The following is a 23,976-nucleotide window of genomic DNA, read 5'->3' on the forward strand; positions in this document are numbered from 1 at the left end:
TGACTGACCAGGCTGCAATCAAAGCGAGACTCACTCTGACACAGCAGTCTGTTAGTACCTTTTTCCTCACTTTCACCCAAATTTACATCCTGCAAGACACTCAACACTTTGTCTTTAGAAACACTGCTCTTCCATTGACATTGTTTCCATTCATAAGGTAGCAGAAAAAATTTATCCTTAGTTGTGTATAAAACACTCAAAATGGAAGCAGAATTGCAAGACAGCAGATGTTTCCTTCCTAATCAACCAGCATGCAAACAGGAAAAATAAATACATCTGAAGAATGAGTTTGGATGGTGTGAGTTCTAGATGAATTTCAGCTGTAGATGTATGCAAGCCATGAGTCAGTGTTGGAAGATGACAGGTGTGTTTATGCACTCGAGAGACAACCCATGCCATGCAGCTTTCCACTGGTGCTGAATTACAGAAACTGGCAGAAAACTCTGACTGCTGTGAAATATTCAAATCACATCAAACCATTTTGTGCAGCATGCAAGAAAGGTACAACACAACCGAGGTCCCAGAGGAAAAGGAGGGCACTGAGACTGCCTGAGAGACATAGTCCATCTATGAGAGAATAGCCCATCCTATTCAAATCAAACCAGGAAAAAAAGAATCAGATGTTGGATGTGGGTTAGCAAGTCTCCAGATGCTCCATCTGTGATGGAACTGCTAACACATCTGGAGCAATCTAGACCCCAAGGTGAGGCTAATTGGTCTTGCCAGACATAACCTCTTGGACAAAAAGCAAGATGTCATCCTCTGCTACATACAGAGCAGCAAAACAAGGTTAACAGCTTCCACAAAGTTACTTCCAGTTGCTGACTTCCCAGAAAGGCCTCCAATTCTGTCCAGCACACCACAGAAAGGCTACACACCCTGAGAAACAACAGCACGAAGACACTCAAATCCTGCAGCAAAGGGAGAGCTCCTGCTCTGTCAGATTTAATTGGTTTTCTCTTCATAGATAACTGTGTCTGAACAAAACAAGCTCTGAGAGCAGAGCACTGCACTGGTCAGATTTAGTCTTCCTGGATAAAGGACAAGGAGATGTAATACTAGAACTCAAATCTGCTAAGAGATACTGCATGAGAAACCCCACAAAAAAAGCTTGTCCTGCAGGACCTCTTTCCCTGCCTGCCACAAAGAAAAGCAAAGATTAACCTTTTAAAGCCTGGTAAGCTACTCCTCCCCATCAACTTTAGCTGTATTACATGCTAAGTTTTGAACAAGCTGGTGGAAGCCATAAAGATAACTCACGATGGTTTGCTCTCTACCTGAGGAGGCAAAAAAATGCAGCTTATAGCAACATAAAGGAACAAAATCCTTGCTTCTTTTTTTTTAATTCCACTGGATTGGCAAATTCTTGATTTATGTATAATAGCACCAGTTTGGAAGTATAACTGCTAACCAGTTGTGGAGGCCTGTCCAACAGAAATCGAATAGAACTGCACTACAGCACAACTCCAGGGTGATGACCTGTGGTGTGGTACTTCCCAACACACCAGAACACAGCCCACCCACCCCAGGCACAGCAGGCAGGAGAAAAGAACAGCAGCTTCTCAAACAGCACCCAGGTCAGAGTAACAAGAGGGAATTCAGCCCTTCATGTGATGCTAATCAGATACTTACAGGGTTGTGAACTTCATCTGCTGAATGCAGAACAGCCCACCAGTCAGAGGTCCATTCCCAGGCATTTCCTACAATGTTGTACAAGCCATATCCATTGGGAGGAAAGGCAGTGACCTGTACAGGAGATGGAACACAAGGGCCAGTTCTGTAAACCACTCAACATGAAACCAGGTTTTTAGTCCTCAAGCCCAGTCTGCTGAAGGTGCATTTGTCTTTCCTAGGAGTGTCTGCCTTCACATTCCAAAAGCAGGCACCAAGTTATTAGTGCAGAATTGTAACACTTTTACATTCTTCATTGAAATAAAACAGAATTAACTCAGTGTTCTGAGCACCACATTCTACTATGGCCCACAGCATCCTCTCACTGGTTTTGGAGACTGATCCTTTCAAGAGGGGCACTGACCCACAGACCTGCACACAGCATCAGTGACCTGACCTCCACGCCCGTACTCACAGCTTCCAAATTCCTCTTCCCATCAAAGAAAAGCAAGATTGGTTGTCAACTCATCCATATGAGGACTTCTCTACTACTACTTTCTACTACTGAAATTTTTAAAATTTGATCACCATTTAATAACTCATTCACATTCTTGATTGCTTTTAAAATTCCACACTAGACATACTTAAGCTTTCCAAGAAGGAAATTCTCATTTCTTTTAAACTATTGCATGATTTTTGCACCTTGGGATCAACCACCCAAAAATGAGAGTTAAAACTGTAATGCCAAAAGTGCAGGCAGAAAGTATTTCAGCATCTGACTAGGAACTGACTGCAAAGTGGGAAAAGAGGTCAGCCTGAGAGGAACTAGAAGTTAAAATGAAAGTAATCTTTACTTTTCAATTAGCTTTTAAGAAGTGTCTCCTGGTAATACTCAAGCCTGCAGTGAACTATATGGTAACTTTAAAGGTGAGAGAGTAGAGGAAAGGAAAACAGCCATGGCTCATTGTGCTGAGCACAGGCCTCCATTCTAAGAAGACAAAGTTCATTTTCTTGGAGTGATGAATTCACTCGAAGACACTTACAGGGGCAGTTCCTTTGTATCCATCTTCTGCACTGTTATTAGTTGGGAACACTCCCTGCCAGATGTTGGCATAATGTTGACCTTTTGGCTGAAGCTTGTTGCCCCATGGGAAAAGTCTATTAAACAGACACAGGAGAACAGTTGTCAAACACTTTTTTTTTAAATAAAAGAACTGAGACACCACACAAACCCCCTTCCCTCCCCACTTTACCCTGGAGAACTGTTTGTATTCCAGTTCCATTTGTGACAAAATCTAGCAGGTTTTCAAGGAGGACAATTCAGACATGGAGCAGGGAAAGGCAGCACTGCCCTGTGCAGTGTGTAGGCCAGGACACACGATGGAGAAGACTTGAGTCTGCTGTTCCCCTGGTCTTGCTCTCCTCCCCAGGCCCACAGCAGCTGCTGTGCAGTGATGTAGTTATTTACTTCTCAAGTTCTTCTGCACCTCTCTTGGCCTTGGCACTATGCTCCTGCACTCCTTCCTCTCCTGCAGTGGCAGCAGTCTTGTGGCCTTGGCATCTGGTCACCTCTCCCCCCTCTCGGGCTGTGTCCTTCTCCCATTGGAGCTCAGATCACAACATCCCATTTAGGTATTCAAGGAAATTCACTTACCCAAAGGCATCTGTTTAGAGGAAGTCAGTGTTATATGTACCACAGATGTCCATACTACACCAAAAAAACAGACACTGAGGGTAATAAACTCCCCCAGACCTCTTCCTTATCCCGCAAACACCAGTTTTAAACTTTTACCAAGGACACATTTGTGACAGGCACCTATTCTCAAGGCCCCCCCGGCAGCTGTACTCCCACTCAGCCTCGGTCGGTAGCCGTTTCCCTGCCCAGGTGCAGAAGGCCACAGCATCATTCCAGGAAACATGAAGAACTGGATGGTCCATCCTGGGAACAAAACGAACAGGACAAGACCATCAGCAGAATGAGGTGATCTCACAGCCACACAGCACAAGCACTGTATGGAACTCTTCTAGAGGTGGCCACAAAGGACCGCAAGGAAGTTCAGTCACAACTGGACAAGGTATCAAATCACTTTCACAGAAAAAGGAGCTATTCAAGGACAGACAGCAAGATGCTGGGAGGGAAGTGCAATCACCAGAGAAAAACAAGGATGAGAAAAAAATTAGCTTCTGTTTGTCTCATCACACTCTCACATAACAGGTCTCTACAGTTAACAAAGACATTTGTGGGTTGTGCTTTCTCATGGTCTCCCCTCAGAAACCTCCTGCACCCAGGAGCCAATGGAGAATTATGGACACACAGCTCCTGTGGGGAGGGAGGTGCTCAGAGACCCACAGGAAGACTCCACAAGCCTGCAGCGTTACTGCTCCTTGCTAGGGTACTGTAACAGTATCTCAGCAAGAAACCAGGAGTCCCAAGAGGGAAATGAAGACTGCAGTTTAACAGCAAATGCTCTTTACTTCCCTGTGTGCTCTGCTCTCTGCTGCAGGTTCTCTCTGTGCTGTCAGTTGGGGGGGATTTGAAAGAGGTGAGATAAGCAAGAGGCTTTTACTCTTAACACCATCTTTTGCAGCACCCAAACCAGGAAACAGAAACTTAAGTGTGTCTTTCTTTGGGCACTTCAAGCAGTCCACAGTTCACACAAAAGCTGCCATCCTTCCTTGGTTTGGTTCCAGAATTGCCCTTACAATCCTGGTCTCTTTTCCCAGAAAAAGACACCAAAAAATGCCTAGTCATTCTTGTCACAAGCATCCTCCCCATCCAAGTTTCCAATAGACCAAGATACTTCAAGAGCTGAGGGTGCTGGTCCAGGAGACAGATTCAGAGGACTTCCTATGAACTTGTCTTTCCTGCCTCATTTCACAAATCCAGTGTGTCCATCCTGGACCATTAGGCTACTTCCACGTGGCAATCTCCCCAGCAGCTGTACTAGGCTGGGGTTGCACCACACTGTTATAAGACTAGATTCACATGGCAGGTTTCCAGGTCTTATCTGCTGACTGTGACCTAAATTTCTCTGTCTTCCCCTAACAATGCCTCCTGATATTATCTCTATTTTTGCCTCAGATAATTCTTTCATTGCCCTTGGAGAACTGACAACGGACTTGTTACTAAGCAGTTCAGTCATCAGATGATGTTACACTAACACAGCCCTGTCCTTAGAGGACTCAAAAACATGCCAACATCTACCAGATCTAGGTTAGGTAGCCTGACTTTATTTCAAACTGCAGTTTTAAAACTTCAACTAGTTGATTAAGGCAGCCAGTGCCAACTTCGCTGACATCTGCCCAGTGAAAAGAGTTGCAATACAAAAGGTCCCAGAAGAAGAGAGTCACAAACAAAGAAACATACAGTAAAAGAGATAACTGAGCAACGGCCTTCAACACACGCAGCCCAGGGCTAGCTCTGCAGTATCCACAAAAGCACCTAATAATGAAGTCTTCTGATTTTCTAGGCATAAAATTCATTCCACTTCTGGAAGTAAAGTGACTGCACAAAGACGTGGACCAGGAAGCTTCAGGGGTCTTGCTAGCAAAGCATGGCACTAACTATGGGCTGTTAAGAAAAAGTACAGTTTTCCAAAGCATTTAGAGCTTCTAAATAAAGTCATAACTGATTTTCCACAATAATCAGCCCACAGACCCAGAATAAACTAGGAAACACAAAACTCCTCAGTCTTCTGCTACAAGGGACAGGCCTCCAGGCCCCAGATGGAGGACACATAACACAGACTCAGAGTAGGCATGTGGTATTTAGCCTTCTCCACAAGCCCTGCACTGGATGCTTTGAAGTTACAGACACTCTGAAGATCTACTGTGCTTCACTGCTGACATAGAAACATGAATAGAAAACACATTAAGCACATTTCAGTGTGGTCTCTTTTCCCCTGGGGTGGAAAGTGCTTACTGACCTTTTTGAAACATGACTACATCATTGGCCACATGACCACTGAATATTGCATGCAGCACACTAGAAGATGGGAAAATCATTTCTGCAGCAGCAGCTAACAGGTAACAGCTTGAAAACCCTTCCTTGCACCTCCCCTTCTGGTGCATGTCTACAGGCATATTTACAAGCAGGGTGTATTGTAACTGAAAGGCCACGTGTGACTTACCTGTTGGAGATACTAGAGCCAGGACCCTCTGGGTGCTTCCAGTTGGCTCCCTTCACAGGCAGCCACCAGGGAGCAGCTGCAACCTGAAAAGGGACAAGGGAAGACTTAAATCAAATTCCCAGCTAAAGCCTATTCTGAAAAACCACCCTGCAACAACAAAGGTACAAAACTCTCACTCACAGCTCATGGCTCTGCCTGCAGAGCCATTTGACCTATTAAAGTTCCAAATAACCTCTGATGATTAACCAAGATGACCATTTGATTCATATTGCAGTACTGCTGGCCAGGCAAGGGCCCCAGGTATGGAACAGCACAAAGCAAATGACACCCAAAAGAAAAGCAAGAGACCGAGCCCTGAGCGTGGTTTCCTGCAGTACTGCCCTCCGGCTGCCTCTCCTTCCCTGCTACATTTTCTCACCTGCAGGTCTGACCAGGCACAGCCCACTCTCTTTGAAGGCACAGCCCTCAGTACGATGTCTGTGGAGGACCAGACAGTCTGCTCAGAAATTCTCAGCTCTTCACCTCTGAAAACTATGCCAAGAACACTCAGATGTAGTGGCTGGAAGGAGTCATCTGGAACATCACAGTTTTACTCTATTCTCTTACAACTTCGCCCCCAGTACAGATAAACAGTTAACCTTCTGGCTCACTTCAGTCTGACACATTCTGTAGAGATGATAAAAAAAGGCAGATTTGGCGAAAAGAGAATTTCATCCCAATTGTTTGCTCCCTAGACTCGATGTTTTGGAATAACTGAAACAAAATCCTGACTATTCACTTTAACTAGGGTCAAGACACACATCCCACAACACATTTGCTTTCCAGTTAATTAACTCAGTAAGCTGATTTTAAATTATTTGCTCTCAGCTTCCAGAAGGTGGAGACAGAAGAGCCCCAGAAGCCTAGTGAAGCCTATTTTTATTTTTTATTTTTTTCCCCAGCTGGTTTGCTGAGCAGCATCCAGCTTGCAGACAAAACTGGGTAACAATGCAGACAGCAAGTACTCCCCTCTCATCACAAGTCTCAAAATTGGTTCTGCAATGCCAAGGAATTATTCCTAAAATACATCCATTAAGGATTTCTTTTATTAAGCTTACTTCAAAGCTGAGAAGGTCAGTGAGCAGTATATTTAACTATTCTACTCTGATTCACATTCATTGGAAATGCTTATCAGAATACTGGGTTCTTTCAGAAAATTGAGGAGAAAAAGAACATATATTTTAACTATCAATAGTGTGGTTTTTTATAGCAGCTTGAGTGCTTTCTTCTAAAACACTCCTATTACAGAGATAATTTCCATAATGAAGAAAAAACTCTGGTTAAAACTACAAACTAGGAAAATAAACTTCAGTGCTTAAGAAATAGAACTGCTGCTAATACACAAAGACATGTTATTTTTTAAAGCACCTGATCAATCTCTGATGACCAAGATGCTCTGTCCAAGTGCTCCCCATCTAAATGGGACCTTCAGGCATCCTACTAATGACATTCCTTAAAACTCCTGCTTTCTGATCTCCCTAGCATGACAAGCACACAAATCTACAACAATCACATAATTCTGGCTCAGTATCTAACAAAGTCAAGGCCATTCTCCCCAGAATCAGAACCCCAACTCTTCTCCAAAAGGCATGAAGAGTATTTATTTGATCTCTTGCCAGAAGCTACAGCTCTGACACTGAGTATTCAGACTCAAAGACGGGATGTCCATCCAGGGAGACACTCTGCTCAACACTCATAGCACTAAAGCTTCAGAATTATCAAGCTGCTGAATGTAGACTTAAAACTAGTCTGATTCCTTGTATATTTTGAGTTCAACCATTGATCTGTATTCATGATAGGACAGAAATCCAAAGTTAGAATTTTACAGCCCTCTAAGGACAACAGGAGGGCCATGGGACCATCTGCTAAAGGTTCTGTTCTCTATGAATCTGAAAGATCAGGAGTAAAATTTCATCCCAATAGTTTCTAAACTCAACAGATTTTTATAAATTAAACTGCTGAGTTTTGGATAAAAATCTCTGCAGGCGACTGCAAAGGCTTACGCTTTAGAAGACTTTAATTTTGGAAAACACTTTTGTTATGCAAAAGAAAAGGCAGATGCTTTCAATCAGAATGGTTTATTTTAAACCAGGAGAAAAAAAACAATCTCTCCGCATGAGAGCACTACGTGTGCATGTCTTCTGTTCCTGAGCACCAAATGGCTGCCAGGCCTTGCAGAACACGCAGATCTTCAGAGAAGTTACACACCTAGTGCTAGGGCAGTGATAACAGTGATCAGCTACATACAGCCTTCAATAACTGATTGGAAGCTAATCTAAGGCAGCAGCTGACACCAGTGAGCATGCTCCAAGGTGCTCCTTCCAAAAGCAAAAGTCACATACCTGAAATTTACAGTCCTTTCACAAAACTTCCCTGAAGTCTTTAAAGCTTTTAATTGCTCTAAATCTAATTAGTAAAAGAGCTAATTAGACTGAGATATTGCAGCATCACAGTTAATACAGCAAAGCCCTCCCTTGCCACCAATGAGCTTAGTTACTTTCATAATGCTTAGTGTCCTCATGCTTTGCTCCCAAACATGTGTTCTGTAGACTGGCCAGATTCATCCTGTAAAACCAGCAGCATATGCTGCTGATCAGATCTTGGCAAGATACTGACTTAGAGGACAATAGCTCCTTTATTTTGATTAACTCTTTCCAGGGTAGCCTGTCACTTGTAACAGAGCTGATTAAACACCTCTGCCCTGCAAACGTTCCACCAGTGCCTGCATATCCCAGGAAATGCGGTTCCAGGAGCAAAACACATTTCAGAGGCAGAGAAGCTCAAGTGCTTGTTTCGGTTTGATCCAGCTGAAAACTTGCTGTATCCAGCTCTCTGCTCCAAGATGAAGAACTCACTATTCTGCTTACCACAGACTTGTAGTGCTGTGAAGAGAACCTGCTAATACCAGGAAGATGCACCAACAGTTAATTACAACCTACAAGTTTTCCACTCAGATGAAGCAATTTGCAGAACTGAAGCCTGTACTCCCACTATCAGCTTGCTTAAAATTCAAAGTATTCCATTTTCTTTTCAGAGTAGGCCGGGATAGCCTAACTTTAATTGCTCCATTAACTCGTGATTTCAAGATTTTTAAACTACTTTAAACTTATCTTAAACAAAATTCCTTTCTACAGATACATAGAAAAAAACCAAACAATGAAAGGAGGGACATCAGGAAAGTCAGTTTCACCACCAGCATTGCACCATTACTGGTACAGCAAAAGCAGTAGGGGAATACCCTGAAAAAACACACACAAAAACCAGCCAGAAACCATGAAAACATTTGTATTGCTCTTGCATCTGACATGGCACTGGCCACGTTAGATAAAAACAACCTCCCACTTTAGCTTCAAATTTTGAATTCAAATCACATTTGTATTAGAAGAATTACCAAAAATAAACTCAACTGAGTAGCTAATCTTGACTTTAATTCCATTTCTAACATGCAGCAAGTCACTTGAAATAACAAAGTTATGGATTTTGACCTTAAGACGGACCCATAAGATGAAGAGAAACTTGTGCTGCTGCAGCACGACATCTTTTTTTTTATGTGCTCCAGTTTTATAATGCTATTTTAGCATAACAAGGCCTGCATACATAGGTCAAGATAAACATCTGGAAGAAGCAGAAGTTACTGCAGTGCAAGAACTTCAGCAATTTAGAAATCAACTGTCTGAAGAGAGATTTTCAGAGTGAAGAGTAGTCTAAGTCTGGAAAACACTTCAAGCATGATACATTAAGCAGTGGGTTCTTGGAAAACACACTTCAGTTTCAGAAGGTGACTTAGTAGGTTACCCCTCATCTGGATCAGACTGTGTTAAACACTGTGCATCTTTGCTTTGCAAAAGCATCCTCTGGGCTGCAAAAGCAAAGTGTGCATAGGCTGGAAGCAGGGAAGCTGTGCTGTATCTCCGAGAGATACAGCCAGGGGTCTGGACATCTGCATTGGTGCTTTGCTAGGATGTGAGAAATAATTAGTTATTCAGTAAATAATATAATTTTTGGATGGGGTTTTATTTTATCCATGTAAGGCAGAAACACATAAATCTCTGTCCATTTTTCCTCCTTTAAGCCATCCCTTCAACCTTGAACAGGTGATTAATGAACTACTGAGGCAGACAGAAAACAGAACATTATTAGAGAGTTTAATAAATAAAAATAAATAATGATTGTGCAACAAACCACTGCATATTCCCCACAGAAGCCAGAAAGAAACCACATTAGCTGGAGTCCTGGTCACAAGTAACTTTATGCCTCTTTTTCCAAGCAGTATTAGTGTGCCTTCTCCACAAGAACTTTCTCACTCACTAAGATTCGAGGCAGAGCTCTTCTCCCAGAGGCAGCTCCTGAGCACATAACACTACAGGACTCCCTTCCTTCCACAGGATGAAACCCACTCTGCCAGGAAAGCCTGAGATGAACCTCCAGCTGGAATCACAGTGCAGCAGCCCCAGACCCCAGCCAGCAGCAGCTCTCGCAGTGCTGGGCTGGTACGTACCCAGGTGGCTTTCTGGGTGTCTCTGGTCACTGCCCTCATAAAGTCCCACTCAAGATCGGAGAAGGGAACCCACAGAGGCCAGAGGCAAAGTTTAGCCCCCTGTTCTGACCCAGTTTTTCAGTCAGATTCAGAACATGAGAAACTCTTTATGGTGAGGGTGGTGAGACACTAGAACAGGTTGCCCAGGGAAGCTGTGGCTGCTCCATCCCTGGAAGTGTTCAAGGTTGGATGGGGCTTGGAGCAACCTGGTCTGGTGGGAGGTGTCCCTGCCCATGCAGGGGGGTTGGAAACAGATAATCTTTAAGGTCTCTTCTGACCCAAGCCATTCTATGATTCTATGAAAACAGCTGGAGCCATGTCATGGTCCCACCACTTCTAAAGCCTTTTTCCAAATGCCAGGAAAATCCCCCAGCAGATGCAGGCTCCCCATTCACCTTCACCAGTTCACAGCTCTGCTCCTTCTTTCCATCACTGGCAACAGCACAAGGTGACCTATTTCTATGCAGTGCATCATCCCCATAGCAACGGGCTTGTGTTTAAGTTGAAACAGCTGTAACTGAGTCAGGGAGACATCGCAATGTAAATAGTGTGGAAGTGAAAACCACTTCAAGGCTCAAGGAAAGAATGGATCTCTCCGAGCCCCTTATCAAGGTTGTCATAGTAGCTGCACAAGGGAAACAATCTACATATGCAGCTATAATTCATATTTGTACTTGATGATACTCTGCAGAGAAGAACAAACCTTCTATAATAATGTGCATAAACTGAGCCGAAACATGATTGTCAAATTCTGCAGCAAATCAGTAATTAAGCACACTGAAACAGCTTAAAAGTAGACAGCTGAGTATTTTTTCCAGAAGATAACCAATACTTCATGTTGCCAGCTTCTGCAATGCTACTGCAAGCCTCATGCTATTTATTATATCAATTTAAAGACCCAGCACCCCAAAAGCTCTATTTACAGAAGAATCTGTTTTAATTCTTATTTTCTAGGGTTTCTAGCCTCCCTCATTAGCTCAGAAATGAAAGCAACAAAGGTTTTAGGTCATTATTTACTATTGATATTGTTTGCCTTAAGTCCCAATATTTTTAAGTAGTTTGAAATTGCAGTACTATAAAAAGAAAAGGCATCAGCTTTATAGAATTAGAATAAATACATTTTAAGTCATTAGGAAAAGGATTTCAGACTTAATTGGAAACTAGCACTTCTACGAAAGGACCTTTTCCTTTGCATAAGGAAAGGTCACTGAATCCCAAACAGTGTAACACTTCACAGCTATGCCAATCCTCCCAGAAAAACAACCAAAAATATTTTATGCTAAAATCCAGTAAGATTCATGAAGTGCAAGTTTTGGAATCCAAAAATCTTCTTTTGAGGACCTGATATTCCCGGTGAGTTCCATCTCTGGAAGTCTATTCTTCAGCCAACATGTAAATCTGCAGACAAGGCAGTAATTTTTTCCAACAACCACATAAATATGAGCTTTGAGAAAATGAGGTGTGCACAGATATATGTACAGCCTCAGGCATAAGCAATGCCCCACTTTAAAGCTGCAGTTTATACTGTCAAATATGGACTAATATTACTGGTGGTTCCCCGTGAGATGCTTCCTGCACATCGTTCCTTCACCCAGAAGTGGGAGTGCAGCATAAGACAGAGATTTAACAGTTTGATAGCTCCACCTTCCCAGCTTCTCATCCAGGATGGCTGAAGCATTGGGATCTGCAGGAAACAGGCTCACCCTTCTCTTCCTTTGATCTCAGCTTCCTCTCTGAAAGGCCTTTGAAAAAGTCAAAGCCAAGTGTGGTGTAGGTGAAGTTTACCCTTAAAGTAGTAATAAGGTGTATGTGTCAACTTCTGCTTATGCATCCTAAGGATTTGGACATTTTAACAGCATCAGACAAACTGTACAACAACCTCCTGCTTTCTCCCCAAGCCACAGATAAGCAAGTTATTATTGCATGTTGTTAGAAGGTACATTCTCCATAGTAACTGCAAACACGAGCACTGCTGTCCTACCTGCAAACACTATTCTTTTCATTATTAATTCCAAATACTCACTTGCAATGCACATTTGCATTGTTTTTAGAATGGGACTATGCCCCTTGAGTTAATGGCTAGCAGCACTGCTATCACTAAGTCAACTGCACAGTTCGAGACCACTGCAGAAGTTTCCATGCAAACAGGGATAAAAACAGCATCCAATAGTTCTAGATTGAGCAGAACTCCTTAATGGTATTTGCTCAAGTCTGCCAGTGGACTAATTTCATTGCATTCTCAGACCAAACACTTAATCCCTCCTAAAGACAAATGAAGTACACAGATTTGTATGCTTCCAGTGTCTCCAGTGCAGAGTTCATCTGGCCTTGAAGCAAAAAATTAATTTTGCTGTCTTGCACAAGCCAAGAATAAAAATGTTCTCACTACTCTCCAGTGAGCAAATCTGACTTAGGCTTTACTACAGTCTTGGTACTTCATGTTTACCTTCTTCATGGTAGCTGCACAGCAAGTGAAACTCTTGCAATTATTTGCAAGAGCTCTCAAATCCTCTCATTGGCAAGCATGCCTCAGTACCTTCTCATTTCACAGACACAATCCCCCTGCTTTTTGCTCTCAGACACATCACAATGCCATATAAATGACATTTTACAATGCCATGGAATAATAGCACTGGGCATGCATTTCCTCCTCTCTATTTCCTCCTCCACTCAGTCAGGGGGATAAAAAGAGCAGGTAGTTTCATCACAAAATAAGAACCTCAAGATGTAGAGATTTTGCTCTTTTTCCATTTCCCCAAATTCCATGAAAAGAGGAGAAAGAAAAATTATCTCCAAGTACTAAGTTATTGGCAATTCTAGGGTGTTTTTTATCAATGACATCTAAGGCCAAGTATCCAACAAGGACATAACAGCTCTAATAGATGCAGTAATTTGTGGCTGGTCTTAAACTGCAAGTCTGAGAACTGAGTTTAATATGTGAAGCTATCAATACTTGTTAAACCCACACTAAATACTTTGGTTTCAAAGGCCCTTCTGCCCTCGCCACAGAAAAATCTGTTTTTATTTGAAAAAGTCCTTGCCAATTCTATCAGTAACACCCTCATCTGTTCCAGTGCTAACTTTTCCCTCTCTGCCATGTTAACGCCACAAACACAAGAGTCCAAAATTAAAACTCAAGTTCCCAAAAATCTAGAACAATCCAATTATTGGCTGCTACACCCCTTTTTTCTGCTTCCCTTCCAGAGGAGGGCTAGGTCCAACCTACATTCCTGTAGCAGTGGCTATCTAGGAGACCACCTCACTCCAGGAAATGCACACCCAAAGCTCCAACAATTATTCTACGTGCTAAGCTGGTTTGCTCCTGCATTAGCTTTCACCAGCCCCACCTCTGTTAATTCAGCTCTCTGCTTCCTCTCAGGGCCTAGGATGAATTTGTTCAGTTTAAGAACTCTTGGAGCCAAAGTGGCCAAGTAGAGGAGAACCCCTTGACATCGCCCCCTCCCCCCCAATATTTATAGCAGCTGTTACACACCATTTGGTTCAATATCTTCACTTCTACCTTTCCCTGATTCCTTCACTGCACATGAAATACTACTTCCAAAAGACACATTTCTGTTGCTCTTCCCCTTTATTCACATCTGCATTTAGCACCCCAGTGCTTCAGCTGGAGAAAAGCCTTACCAAAACATGTCTGAGCCACCAAGGCAAAGTAATAACAGTCCTTTCTCCCATCAAATCAGTGGAGGGATTTTCAGCATCAGTAACACAACAATGATTATATCCTATTTCTGCTTTTCCCAGTGGTAGTTATGATTCAAGAAGGTACCTACCACAAGCTAAAATTTCAGTTGACTTAGGTATACAGTGAGAAACAAGCCTTAATCTCCTCTATTGCTGATCATTACAATCTGCTGGTGCAAACCAATTCCATGCAATTTACACTTTTTCTGATGACATTTGAACAGTCACCCTGCAGAACCCAAGTCTTAAAATTTGCTCACTTTAAAAAAAAAATATAAAAATTGACTAGTATTGGATTCAACATTATTTCCCCAGCAGAAACAGTAGAATTTAAGCGTTCTGGACAACATAACAAGATGCTTTCACTTTTTATTATTTCATCTAAGCTTCCAAGATCCCTAGGAAGAATCTGCTTTTGCAGAACTCTTCAGATGCCTGCCCCAGATTTGTGGTGTTTCTTTATCCTAGCAATATGAAGTTTCTTGCAAGTTGTCTACAGAAATTTGTTTCTTGAAAGCACAATTTCTAGAAAACTGCTAATGCTCTTCACTAGTTTCAATCAGCTAGGAAAAGCATGGCCTGCACAGAACTTGTTTGTCTGAGAAGCAGTCAGACTGCACTGCAGTCTAACACCACATATCCCCATGGCTGATGTTTCAGCTCCCTACAACTAAGAGGTGCTTGCCTGTCTAACCTACAGATTGCACTGTCACAAAAACCAAAACACCTCAAAACAATCAGGGTCTGCACTGTACTCTCAACAGTCATAACCTCTCACAGCAAATGCACACCAGTACAACAAAAAGGCACAGCTTTGAGAAGCAGAAGCAGACACAGGCAAAATCCTAAGCTGTATCTTCAGACATTGGAATGCTCTTTGCAACTCTACCACTGAGCTGCCTTTTGACAGCTTCTCCTTTCAGGTAGAAGTTGGATTTCATGGTATGTAGCTGGTGAGGGGCCAGGCAGACAGGAGGAAGAAAAGCAGCTTCTGGTTTCTTTTCCATCTTCTCACAACATACCATGTTTCAGAACATTAGTTGTCCACAGCACCAGCATGAAGTCAAGTGCCAAACAGAAGGCAGACAGTCACTATTCTCCTTATCACTCTACCTAAAATATTAGTACAATCTTTCTCTGTGCCTATTCTGACAATGCTCTGCCTGCTAGTAATTAGCAAAGTGACCTAATAGTAAATACTGAAAAACATGGCAAAAGCACAGTCTCCTGAAGTTTACTTTTATTAAATACAGAAAACCTTGGAAGGAAGCAGCCAAAAAGCCCAGTTTGGGCTCCAATCCAGCTCTCTGGCACAATACTTGTTCTGTTAGCATTATGCCAACACTAAAATTTGGCTGACACACCCAAGAAAGTGGCTCCCAACACTGTGTGTTTATACAAATAGCCAAGACTGAGCGTACACCAGCATTCTTCTGGCTTGTTTGTCTTAAACCTTAGAGCCTGAATTAGGCATTTCTGCACCACAGAACTAGGGCAGGAAGAAAAACTGCTGTGGTACTGATGGCTGAATTTTCTGTTGTAAAGATGAGATGAGCCCACATGCATTTATTCTCCCTCCAACAGCAGCTATGCTGGCATTTTGCAAGTCCAATTTAGCTTTCTTACATCTCCCAGTACAAAAATGCTACTGCTGAATGAAAAGAGAATGAACTATCCTTGTAATCTTCCTTTCCTTGCAGTAGGAAACAAAACCCCACATTTTCCCAGGCAGTCACAGCACATATTGACAAAGGGCTTCTTGAAACCTCTGATCTGTCAGTCTGCCCCTCAAAGGCAAAAATCAAACCTTACTGACTTTCCTCACTCAACCAAGAGCATCATCTATATAGAGAAATGATAATTCTAAGTTACTGCACCATGCACGTGGAAGGAAATGTCTGTTTGACAAACTATTTTGGAGACAATTAAATGACTAAATGCTAAAGCCCCAGGTATTCTCAGTTGTTTGTCATAATAAATAACAATCCCCTAAACTCCTCAATTTTATATGTTGGATCAAGTGTTGTGCACAAGTAAAACCTTGCTACTAACAAAAATAAAGAATTCAACCTCAGACTGTCCACCTGTCTTTGCTCCTCTGGAATGGCAAAAAGACCTCTGGGAGCCAGCAGCTCTCCTGTCCTTTGCCTGCACAGCCCATTACTCAGAGCCACTACTGGCACCTGGATTTCTGAGGCACCACCCTGCTGCATGTGATACAAATAAACAGCCTTATACCTGCACCACTTCATAAAGTCCTAAATACCTCTCATTGAGGAGGAAAAAATGTCAAGGAGTGGATAGTAACTTTTGCTCATCAACAGACTTTTTTTAATTGGTTGTTTAAAAAAAAACAACACCACAACAAAAACAGAGAAGAGACTGTAAATCCTCCATGTTTGAAGGAGTCTTATTCTAGGCCAACGCCACTCCAGAAACCCCATTTTTGTGCAGGACTTGGGGAATGTCACACAACTTAGATATGTCTGCCATAACTGCTAACACATCGACCCCAGTCATTGCCAAGAAAGCTCTCCCCTGCTGTTACTCACTGCCTGATGGATGTGAGCCTTCACTTCTTCACTCAGCATTCCCTCAAACACGAAGGAATCGCCAAATTTCTCAGCCTATAGAGAGAACAAAAGATTCAACTGTAATTCTTAAAATGCCACTCACATTTACAGCTTCATTTTATTAAGGATAACTCAAAATTACTCTCAGAATTGCCTTATCTTTCAAGGAAGCTATTTGGAACAAACAAGAAGGCATTTTAACTCTGGATGTCATTGTTCTTCAACAGCCACTGGGCAGATGGCAGCTCACAGAGCTTCTGCAAATGTTATTACTTCTGCTAATTAAAAATGTAGTTCCAGTTGTCCCAACTACTTCAAAATGGTACAGTCAATAATCTGACATTCAAGGCTATATTTAATGTATCTTCTTTTTCCTTTGGGAATCACAATGGAAGACTTAAGCCTTCTCACTCACTGCAGCACCATGTTTTAAAGTACTGCTACAGCAGCAACAGAAGAGTCAAAAGTAACCCAGTCATTATACATACCATTATACAAAGCCAAAAGAAACAAGAAATATAAATCCTTCCAATGAACAACAGTACATGATACCAACATAGGGGGTTTTCCCCCTTGTTAAACTAAAGTGAACTGTTATATAGCAAAGTCAAAACTTGTTATCAGAAGTCAGGAAATTTGCCCTTCTTAATGTCTTGGTTTTATTCAGGGCATTCAAAGACTGAGAATGATCACCATGAGCTGCTTCTGGATGCTCAGAACTCTTCAAGAAGCTCAGTCTGAAAGAAGGATCCCATTCACCCAAGAAGTTTTACAAGCTACTCAACTTTTTCCATCCCGTTTCAGAAAGGAAAGCGAATAAGAAAATACTTTTTTCTTCTGTCACTTGACCAATCTGAAAGACCCAGAGAGAAGCAAACAGTTCATCACTGACAGGACCCCAGATTGCAGTCTCACAGCCTCCATAAAGGACATTTTATTTTATTTTTTTTTAAAGTTTGTTAAAAAAGAAAATACTTTTGTTGCAGCAAGATAGCTGTGCATCTGGAGGTTTTTTTCCTTCAGCTTTTTATTTCCTTTCAGGCCTCATTTGCCACTGGAGTCCAGTCTAGTCCATAATAAAAGAAAACCAAGAAGTAGGTTGGCTCTGCTTACCCACAGTAAGTAATGTGGGCAGGACTCAGATACACAAAACACAGCTCAGCTGCATCTCCAAAAAACCCTGCAAAATCTGTTTACTCTGAGTTATTTTTCCAAATCCAACATAAAAGGGGGCCCCATGCAGGGAGGGGAAAAAGGAGAAAGGGTGAGTGGAGCACCCAACTACAGCTGAGCCCTGCAGCACTGCCTGAAACAGACACCCTGCTGCAGGGCTACATTCAAACTACACAAGTGCTCATTCCAGCAGCTGTTTGCAACAAGTCCTGTTCAAACTCAATTGTCAAGCAACCTTTTTTTCAGAATTATTGAGCTAAGAACTTAAACACAGAAATAGTGCCACAGATAAAAGCTTGTTCATCCAACCAGAAGGATCCTGTCTTCCAGAAGAGAACCAGTTTATCAAGTGAATTCAGCAAAGTGCCTCCTTTGAGATTTGATCATTACCCAGGCTTTTATTTGCCTAAAAGGCCTGTCAAGGTTTCATAGAAGTTGTGTAGGAACAGTCAACTGTCAGGAAAGATCAGAGCCTCAGGCACAGGCAGCTTCTTTCTTGGAATAACCTCAACATATTCTTTCTTATTCCATTGTTCCCAGTAACATGCACAAAACTATTATTATAGTTGCTATTATATCTTCTCTAGACAGCAGGGCTTGCTCATTAGCAAGTGGCTGTGCTGAATGAGCCTGCAGAGTCCTCAGCTACCACAGCTTTTCAATTCCTTTCTCATTCTTCCTCTGAACATAGTTGTCCTGGTACAAAGATGTCCTAGGACCCAAAGGGGAAAAAAATAAACAACAAAACCAAAACAAAACTCCCCAAACCCCCACATCTTCAGCCATCTGTTGTTAGCTTCATCCAGGCTGCCTCAGTCACACTGCAGGGAAGGCATCAATCCAGGTACCAGGGCACTTAACTCAATGTCCATCAAAATGTCCTTCCAGACCCACGGGCAGCAAGGGAGGACAATCTTCTCTCTACACTATTTACATCAGAAACATTCTAGTATGCAAATCCCAAGCAAGTACTGTGACATCCTTAAAAAAAGAAAACCCTGATTCTTAGTGGGAATTTTGCCAACAGAAAGAAAGATGACTGGAGCTGCACACCCTTCCACCTTACCTCAGTGATGTACCCAGTAGAATTCACAAATCTCTCAAACTCCTCATTGCTGACCTCATACTGATCCATGTAGAAACTGTCAATGTGGACTCTCCTAGCAGGCCACTCTCCATCTGGCTGGATTTCAGGCTCATCAGTGCCCATTGTGAACACTCCTCCTGGAATAGCAACCATCTGCAAAGAAAACACCACCCAAAAAATTATGAAAGTGAGTGACTGAGAAGGCTCTTGTACTCATACTCCTCCTCCACCTCATCTTTGGAGGTGCTTTTCCTCTGAGCAGCATTTCACTGGCAAAAACAGCACAACAAAATGGGAACAGTGGCATTTGATCACTACCTGTTTGGAAGAAATAGCAAGCAGAGCAGTAACAGAGAACAACAGACACATTTGTAGCTCTTTCTACATGAAGTCTGGGTACTTCAGAACTTCCACTGATGGCCATGCTTGTACTCTAATGAGGAGAAACGTGTTTTCCCTTACTGTACCTAAAAGCCAAGAAACAGCTAAGCAACAATGCAGAGTCCTTTCTACTCATTTTTAGATGAGGGATTTGAGCACTTCACTCTATTCCTAGGAAGGCTGGATGCATCAGTGAAGAATCTGGAGGTTATGAAATTGTGAAGTGCTCTTTTGTGGACAAATCCACGCCTGCTTGCATACTAACTGCACATGGGGTTTCATTTAATAAGAGGCATGTGCAGCATTTTATTGCCAACCATGCTGCTAGCTGGCAGGTAGACACAGCACCAGCAGCTGTGTGCCAGAAATGAGACAAGCTTTCCAGACAGTTATATTCCACTCCTCTGGAAGACTGGCCTTGGGGCAAGGACCTCAACCTTCAGAAATAAAAGATGAGTGACAGAATAGCATTTTAACTATTTCAATAAGATGTTTTTCTTCAGCCAGTTTCCGGAGAAACAGAACACATTTTCCCTCAGCTTTAGGGGCTCTTTATGGGAAGACAAAGGCCCCAGAGGTCTTGTCATGCCTCATCAGATGTTTCCTGAGAGCCCTCTAAAGACCACAAACCGAGCAATGCTCTCCTGACACAAGAGCATCAATAATCCCTGCTTGGGAAGCTTGTGCTGGAATGAAGAATGGCAGCTCAGGCTGCATAATATCTTCCCAAGGGCAGGGGGTGTTCCAAGGGATGACTACTCAAGAGTTAGCTTGCCAAGAAGTTACCGAGCTCATCAGCAACTGATTAAAGAACTGAGGAAGAAAACTCCCTCTCCTTTCTTTTCAGTATTCTGGAGCTACCTTCACCCTCAGGCTCACAGTGAATTCAGCCACCTCACTCCTCCTCTGGAAATGGTCAGAGGCTTCTGAGTGGGTGAGCCCAAAACAAGCCAACCAACACCAAAATATGCATCCGTAGTAGAAAGTCATCTGGCATGTCATACTGCACCTGACCCTGCCCTGGCAGTGGTCAGGGATCACACAGTACTCATACAAGGAATTCAAGCAGACAGACCAGAGACAGAACCTAAAACAAGCAAAGCCAGTTTAAAGAGATAGCAGCTTTTTTGTTGTTGTTGTTTGTTTTGTTTGTTTGTTTTTTCCTTCTTCCCCCCTCCCCCCAAGATCTTAATGTCTGGTATGCAGGAAATTCAAGTCTAATAACAGAAATATTCACCAAGTTTCTAGAGTAGCACAATTCTAACACTACTCCAGAAGGGTAGTTTAAATCCTGACAGAAAAGGAAGCCTGGGTTCTAGGAATACAAGAGTTCAAGCACAATTCCACACACATACAGTGGATTAACACAGTGTGTCACATGTCTATTAAAAGTAGCAGAGACAGGTTGTAAAACCTGTGAACTGATGGAACGTTATTTAGATGAAGAGGTGGGTTCACAGATCCAAACATCAGCTTTGGGCTCTGTACTTACAGCCATTCTGCAGCACAGCCTAGGTTATAGGACCTTGATTATTCTAGAATTGGATTTTTTGTTGTGGTTTTATTTGCTTGTTTGTTTTGGGTTTGGTGTTGTGTGTGGGTTTTTTTTACTTTACAAAATTCTCTTCATAAGGTTTAGATGCTTTCACCAAAACAGTTTATCCCTGCAATGACTCAGGAACCAGGAAGACAAAGAATCATTAGTCACTTTCCAGCTTCTGGAGTTTACGGCTATTTATGTAGTTACAATTGCACCAGCATTCCAGACGAAAACAAGTTATATCAGCCACCCAGAACCTCTCTCTGCTCTTAAGAGAAGGTGGAGTATTTGACAGGACCCTGCATATCCGGTTACATTATTTCTTCTCCACTACAGCTCTCTGCTTTTGCTTGGGTCTCTCCCAGCAACACTTAAAACTCACCCAACTTGCAACGGGCCTTTAAGAAGTGCTACAAATACTTTTTCCTCTGAACTAACCACATTTGAAGCTGGATGATCCTCGTAACTTTTTATCCACTAAAAATAATCTGAGCACTTAGAGATTGTCTTTTAACTGAATCCATAAAAGGGCTTCAGGATAAATTTGCTTACATTTTTTTCCACTTAGGGAATGACAACGTGGTACAAAGTTGCACCACTTCCTTCCCTCCAATCTCTTTCCAACCCACTGTAGCTAAAACAACTCCATGGAGCAGCCTCCAAAGATTCAGAGCTCACTAGTGAGCTGCTGTCTAAAGGCATGTGAAAACTTAACTCTGGCCTTACAGCCCGGCATTCATTTCCAAAACCTGACAAACCTTGACTGCCTGTGTAGGATCAGCTGGGAACAGCCCAGGGCTCCCTATCAACCTGCTGCTCTTGCAGCAGTGACAGGTGAGACTTCTGGCATGCCCACTGACGTGGTGTCCAAGTGATACCAACTGTTGATTCCAGAGGATTATCCCTCCCCACACCAAGGCTCATTTCACAGCTCCACCTCCTGTTTGGAAACAGGACCTTCAGCTGCAAGCCAGCTTTGTGATCACACCACAGGCACCTGACAGTGTTCTTCAGCTGAGAGCAGTGGAAAACACCCCCGAGTGAAGAACTGATTCCGACATACACATCACATACAGAAATCACATCTGTGATGTTAATCAAGCAGGACTGACATCCAGCTTTAAAATACAGCTGAGGGATTGAGGGACTAATCTCTAATAGATATGAAAGTTAAACTCTGGAGGCAGAAACCCAGCAGCAGAGGCTGACAAATGTGTCATTTACTGTGCTAGGGGGTTCTACTGTAAGAGAGCGTGCAATAAAAGTTGCCTGTATTTCCACAAAAGCACCTAACTGGTGCATGAAGTTCATTGTCCTCAAAGCTCAGCTTCAGCAACAAGGAAGGCATTTGGCTGTGATTATCCTGAAGTTAAAGTATTATGATAATGTAGAGCAGACCCACTGAAGTACTAAGCTCCCAATTTCTAAAGATGTAGTGGAAATAATTCACCTCAGCTGTGGTTAAGGCAGAAGCCAATTTTCCCCTCACTTTCCTTCTGATAAATACATTTTCTATTCTAGCTAAGCATAACCAAGTTATGCTGTGGACATAGCTCAGAAGCCAGCAGCAATTAATTTTCATTATCTTTTGTTAGAGTTGCCAGCTGCCCTGCATTAAGTACAAGTCACATGATTTTTTCACCCTAAAGTGACCCATAGAGAAGTGTCCATATTTATTACATGGAAGTATGTTAGTGACAGAGCCCAACCACAACAGGGATTATTTAATTCGTACTCTAAATATTCTCAATTTTCTTATCTGCAGCCTGCACCAGGAAAGCCATAATTACCACTGTGCATCCTGCCCTTTACCTGCTAAGGGTCTGCACTGCCTGTGTCACACAGCTTCCAGTGTCACAACACCAGGAGGCAATCAGACAGGCAACCCCTCATGTTTTTATTGTTTGCAAGCCACACAGCACAAAACCAAGATGCAAGTCTGCTGTGATGTCAATTTGCCTGCCAAAATCTACCAGCACCTTCCATGAAATGGGGCAGCAATCCCACTTCTGACAAGTGCAAATACCTCACCCAGCCAAGCGTGTGCTCCCCAATTATAGATATAAAAAATAAATCTCAACATCACTTCACAGTGGGGACCAAAGCAGCACATCAGCTGGCTTCCAGCACTGCCTCCATCAGAAGGCACACTCAGCTCTGGGCAGGGTCTTTCAGAAGATCAGCAGCAGCAACAGAAAATAAGCAGCAAATCAAGAGACTCTCCCTTGAAGAGAAGCTGGAAGGATGTCTAGATACAGAAAAGCTGCCTTTGCTGCAGCACACACCGCTTGCTGGCATCTCAATTCCACACAGACTTCAGAGGGACGGGTGGGGGGACCCAGGGCCACAGCAGACCCGGCATTCACCAAGTAAGAGACAACAGCGGCAGAACCGCCCCGTCCTCGGGATGGGCTCGGCACCCGGGCGGGTCCTCCGGCACACGCGTCCGTGCTGCGGGCACGGGGAGAGTGCCGGGACAAGCAGCCCAGAGAAACCCTCAGAGGAGCTGGTCACACCTCAGCTCCGCCCCGGCCCCTCTGCACCCAGCGGCGCCCGGGAGCAGGAGCGCAGCCCGGGCCCTGCCCTGCCCACCCGCACCCGCGGGCCCGGGGCGGCTTCAGCCCGAGCTCCCGCTCCGCGCCCGCCCCGCTCGGGGCTCTCCCGTTCAACCCCCGGCTCCGCGGGGCCCGCAGCGCTCCCAGCCCCCCCGGGGAGCGGCGGGAACCGCCCTGGGGGGACAGGACGGGACGCGGGACGCCCCGCACCCAGGCGCGCCCCGCCGCCGCTCACCGGCCTGTGCCCGGCGCTGCGCCCGCCGCCCGCCGCCGAGTAGCGCCGCGCCGCTGCCTCCCGCCCGGCCCCACTGCCCCGGCCAGCGCCGCAGCCGCAGGCCCCGCCGGGAGCCGCCGCTCGGGCGGGCCCCGCCAGCAGCGGCAGGAGGAGGAGGAGGCGGCAGAGCAGGGCCCGGGGCGCTGCGGGCGCAGCCATCTTGGCGGGGCCCCCACGTGCCGCCCGCGGTCACGTGAGGCGCGGCGCCTTAAAGGGGCAGCGCCGCGTTTGGGGCGGGGGGGGGGGCGCGGTTCCCGCCCCCGGGGGAGGGGCCGGGACACCGGGACACCCACCGGGACACCCGCCGGGACACCCACCGGGACACCCACCGGGACAGCCGCCGAGCACAGCACCCACCGGGCACTCGGGTTTGC

The 23,976-nt window shown here is 44.0% G+C and overlaps 1 protein-coding gene across 3 annotated transcripts in view; it reads right to left on the reverse strand.

Moving 5' to 3' along the window:
- The window catches only part of SUMF1 (sulfatase modifying factor 1), a 32,561-nt gene extending 8,788 nt beyond the window's left edge, over positions 1 to 23,773 (reverse strand). For all 3 annotated transcript variants that reach the window (XM_051627615.1, XM_051627614.1, XM_051627616.1), the window contains exons 1-7: positions 23,564 to 23,773; positions 18,832 to 19,005; positions 16,572 to 16,646; positions 5,742 to 5,824; positions 3,428 to 3,550; positions 2,655 to 2,769; positions 1,633 to 1,746 (exon numbers count right to left, since the gene is read on the reverse strand). In XM_051627615.1, coding sequence (XP_051483575.1) covers positions 1,633 to 1,746; positions 2,655 to 2,769; positions 3,428 to 3,550; positions 5,742 to 5,824; positions 16,572 to 16,646; positions 18,832 to 19,005; positions 23,564 to 23,761 — 882 coding nt within the window. In that variant the 5' untranslated portion in view covers positions 23,762 to 23,773. The remainder of the gene's footprint in view (positions 1 to 1,632; positions 1,747 to 2,654; positions 2,770 to 3,427; positions 3,551 to 5,741; positions 5,825 to 16,571; positions 16,647 to 18,831; positions 19,006 to 23,563) is intronic.
- Between the last annotated feature and the right edge of the window lie 203 nt (positions 23,774 to 23,976).

The sequence above is a fragment of the Apus apus genome, chromosome 9 (genome assembly GCF_020740795.1).
Source record: "Apus apus isolate bApuApu2 chromosome 9, bApuApu2.pri.cur, whole genome shotgun sequence".
Lineage (NCBI taxonomy): Eukaryota > Metazoa > Chordata > Aves > Apodiformes > Apodidae > Apus > Apus apus.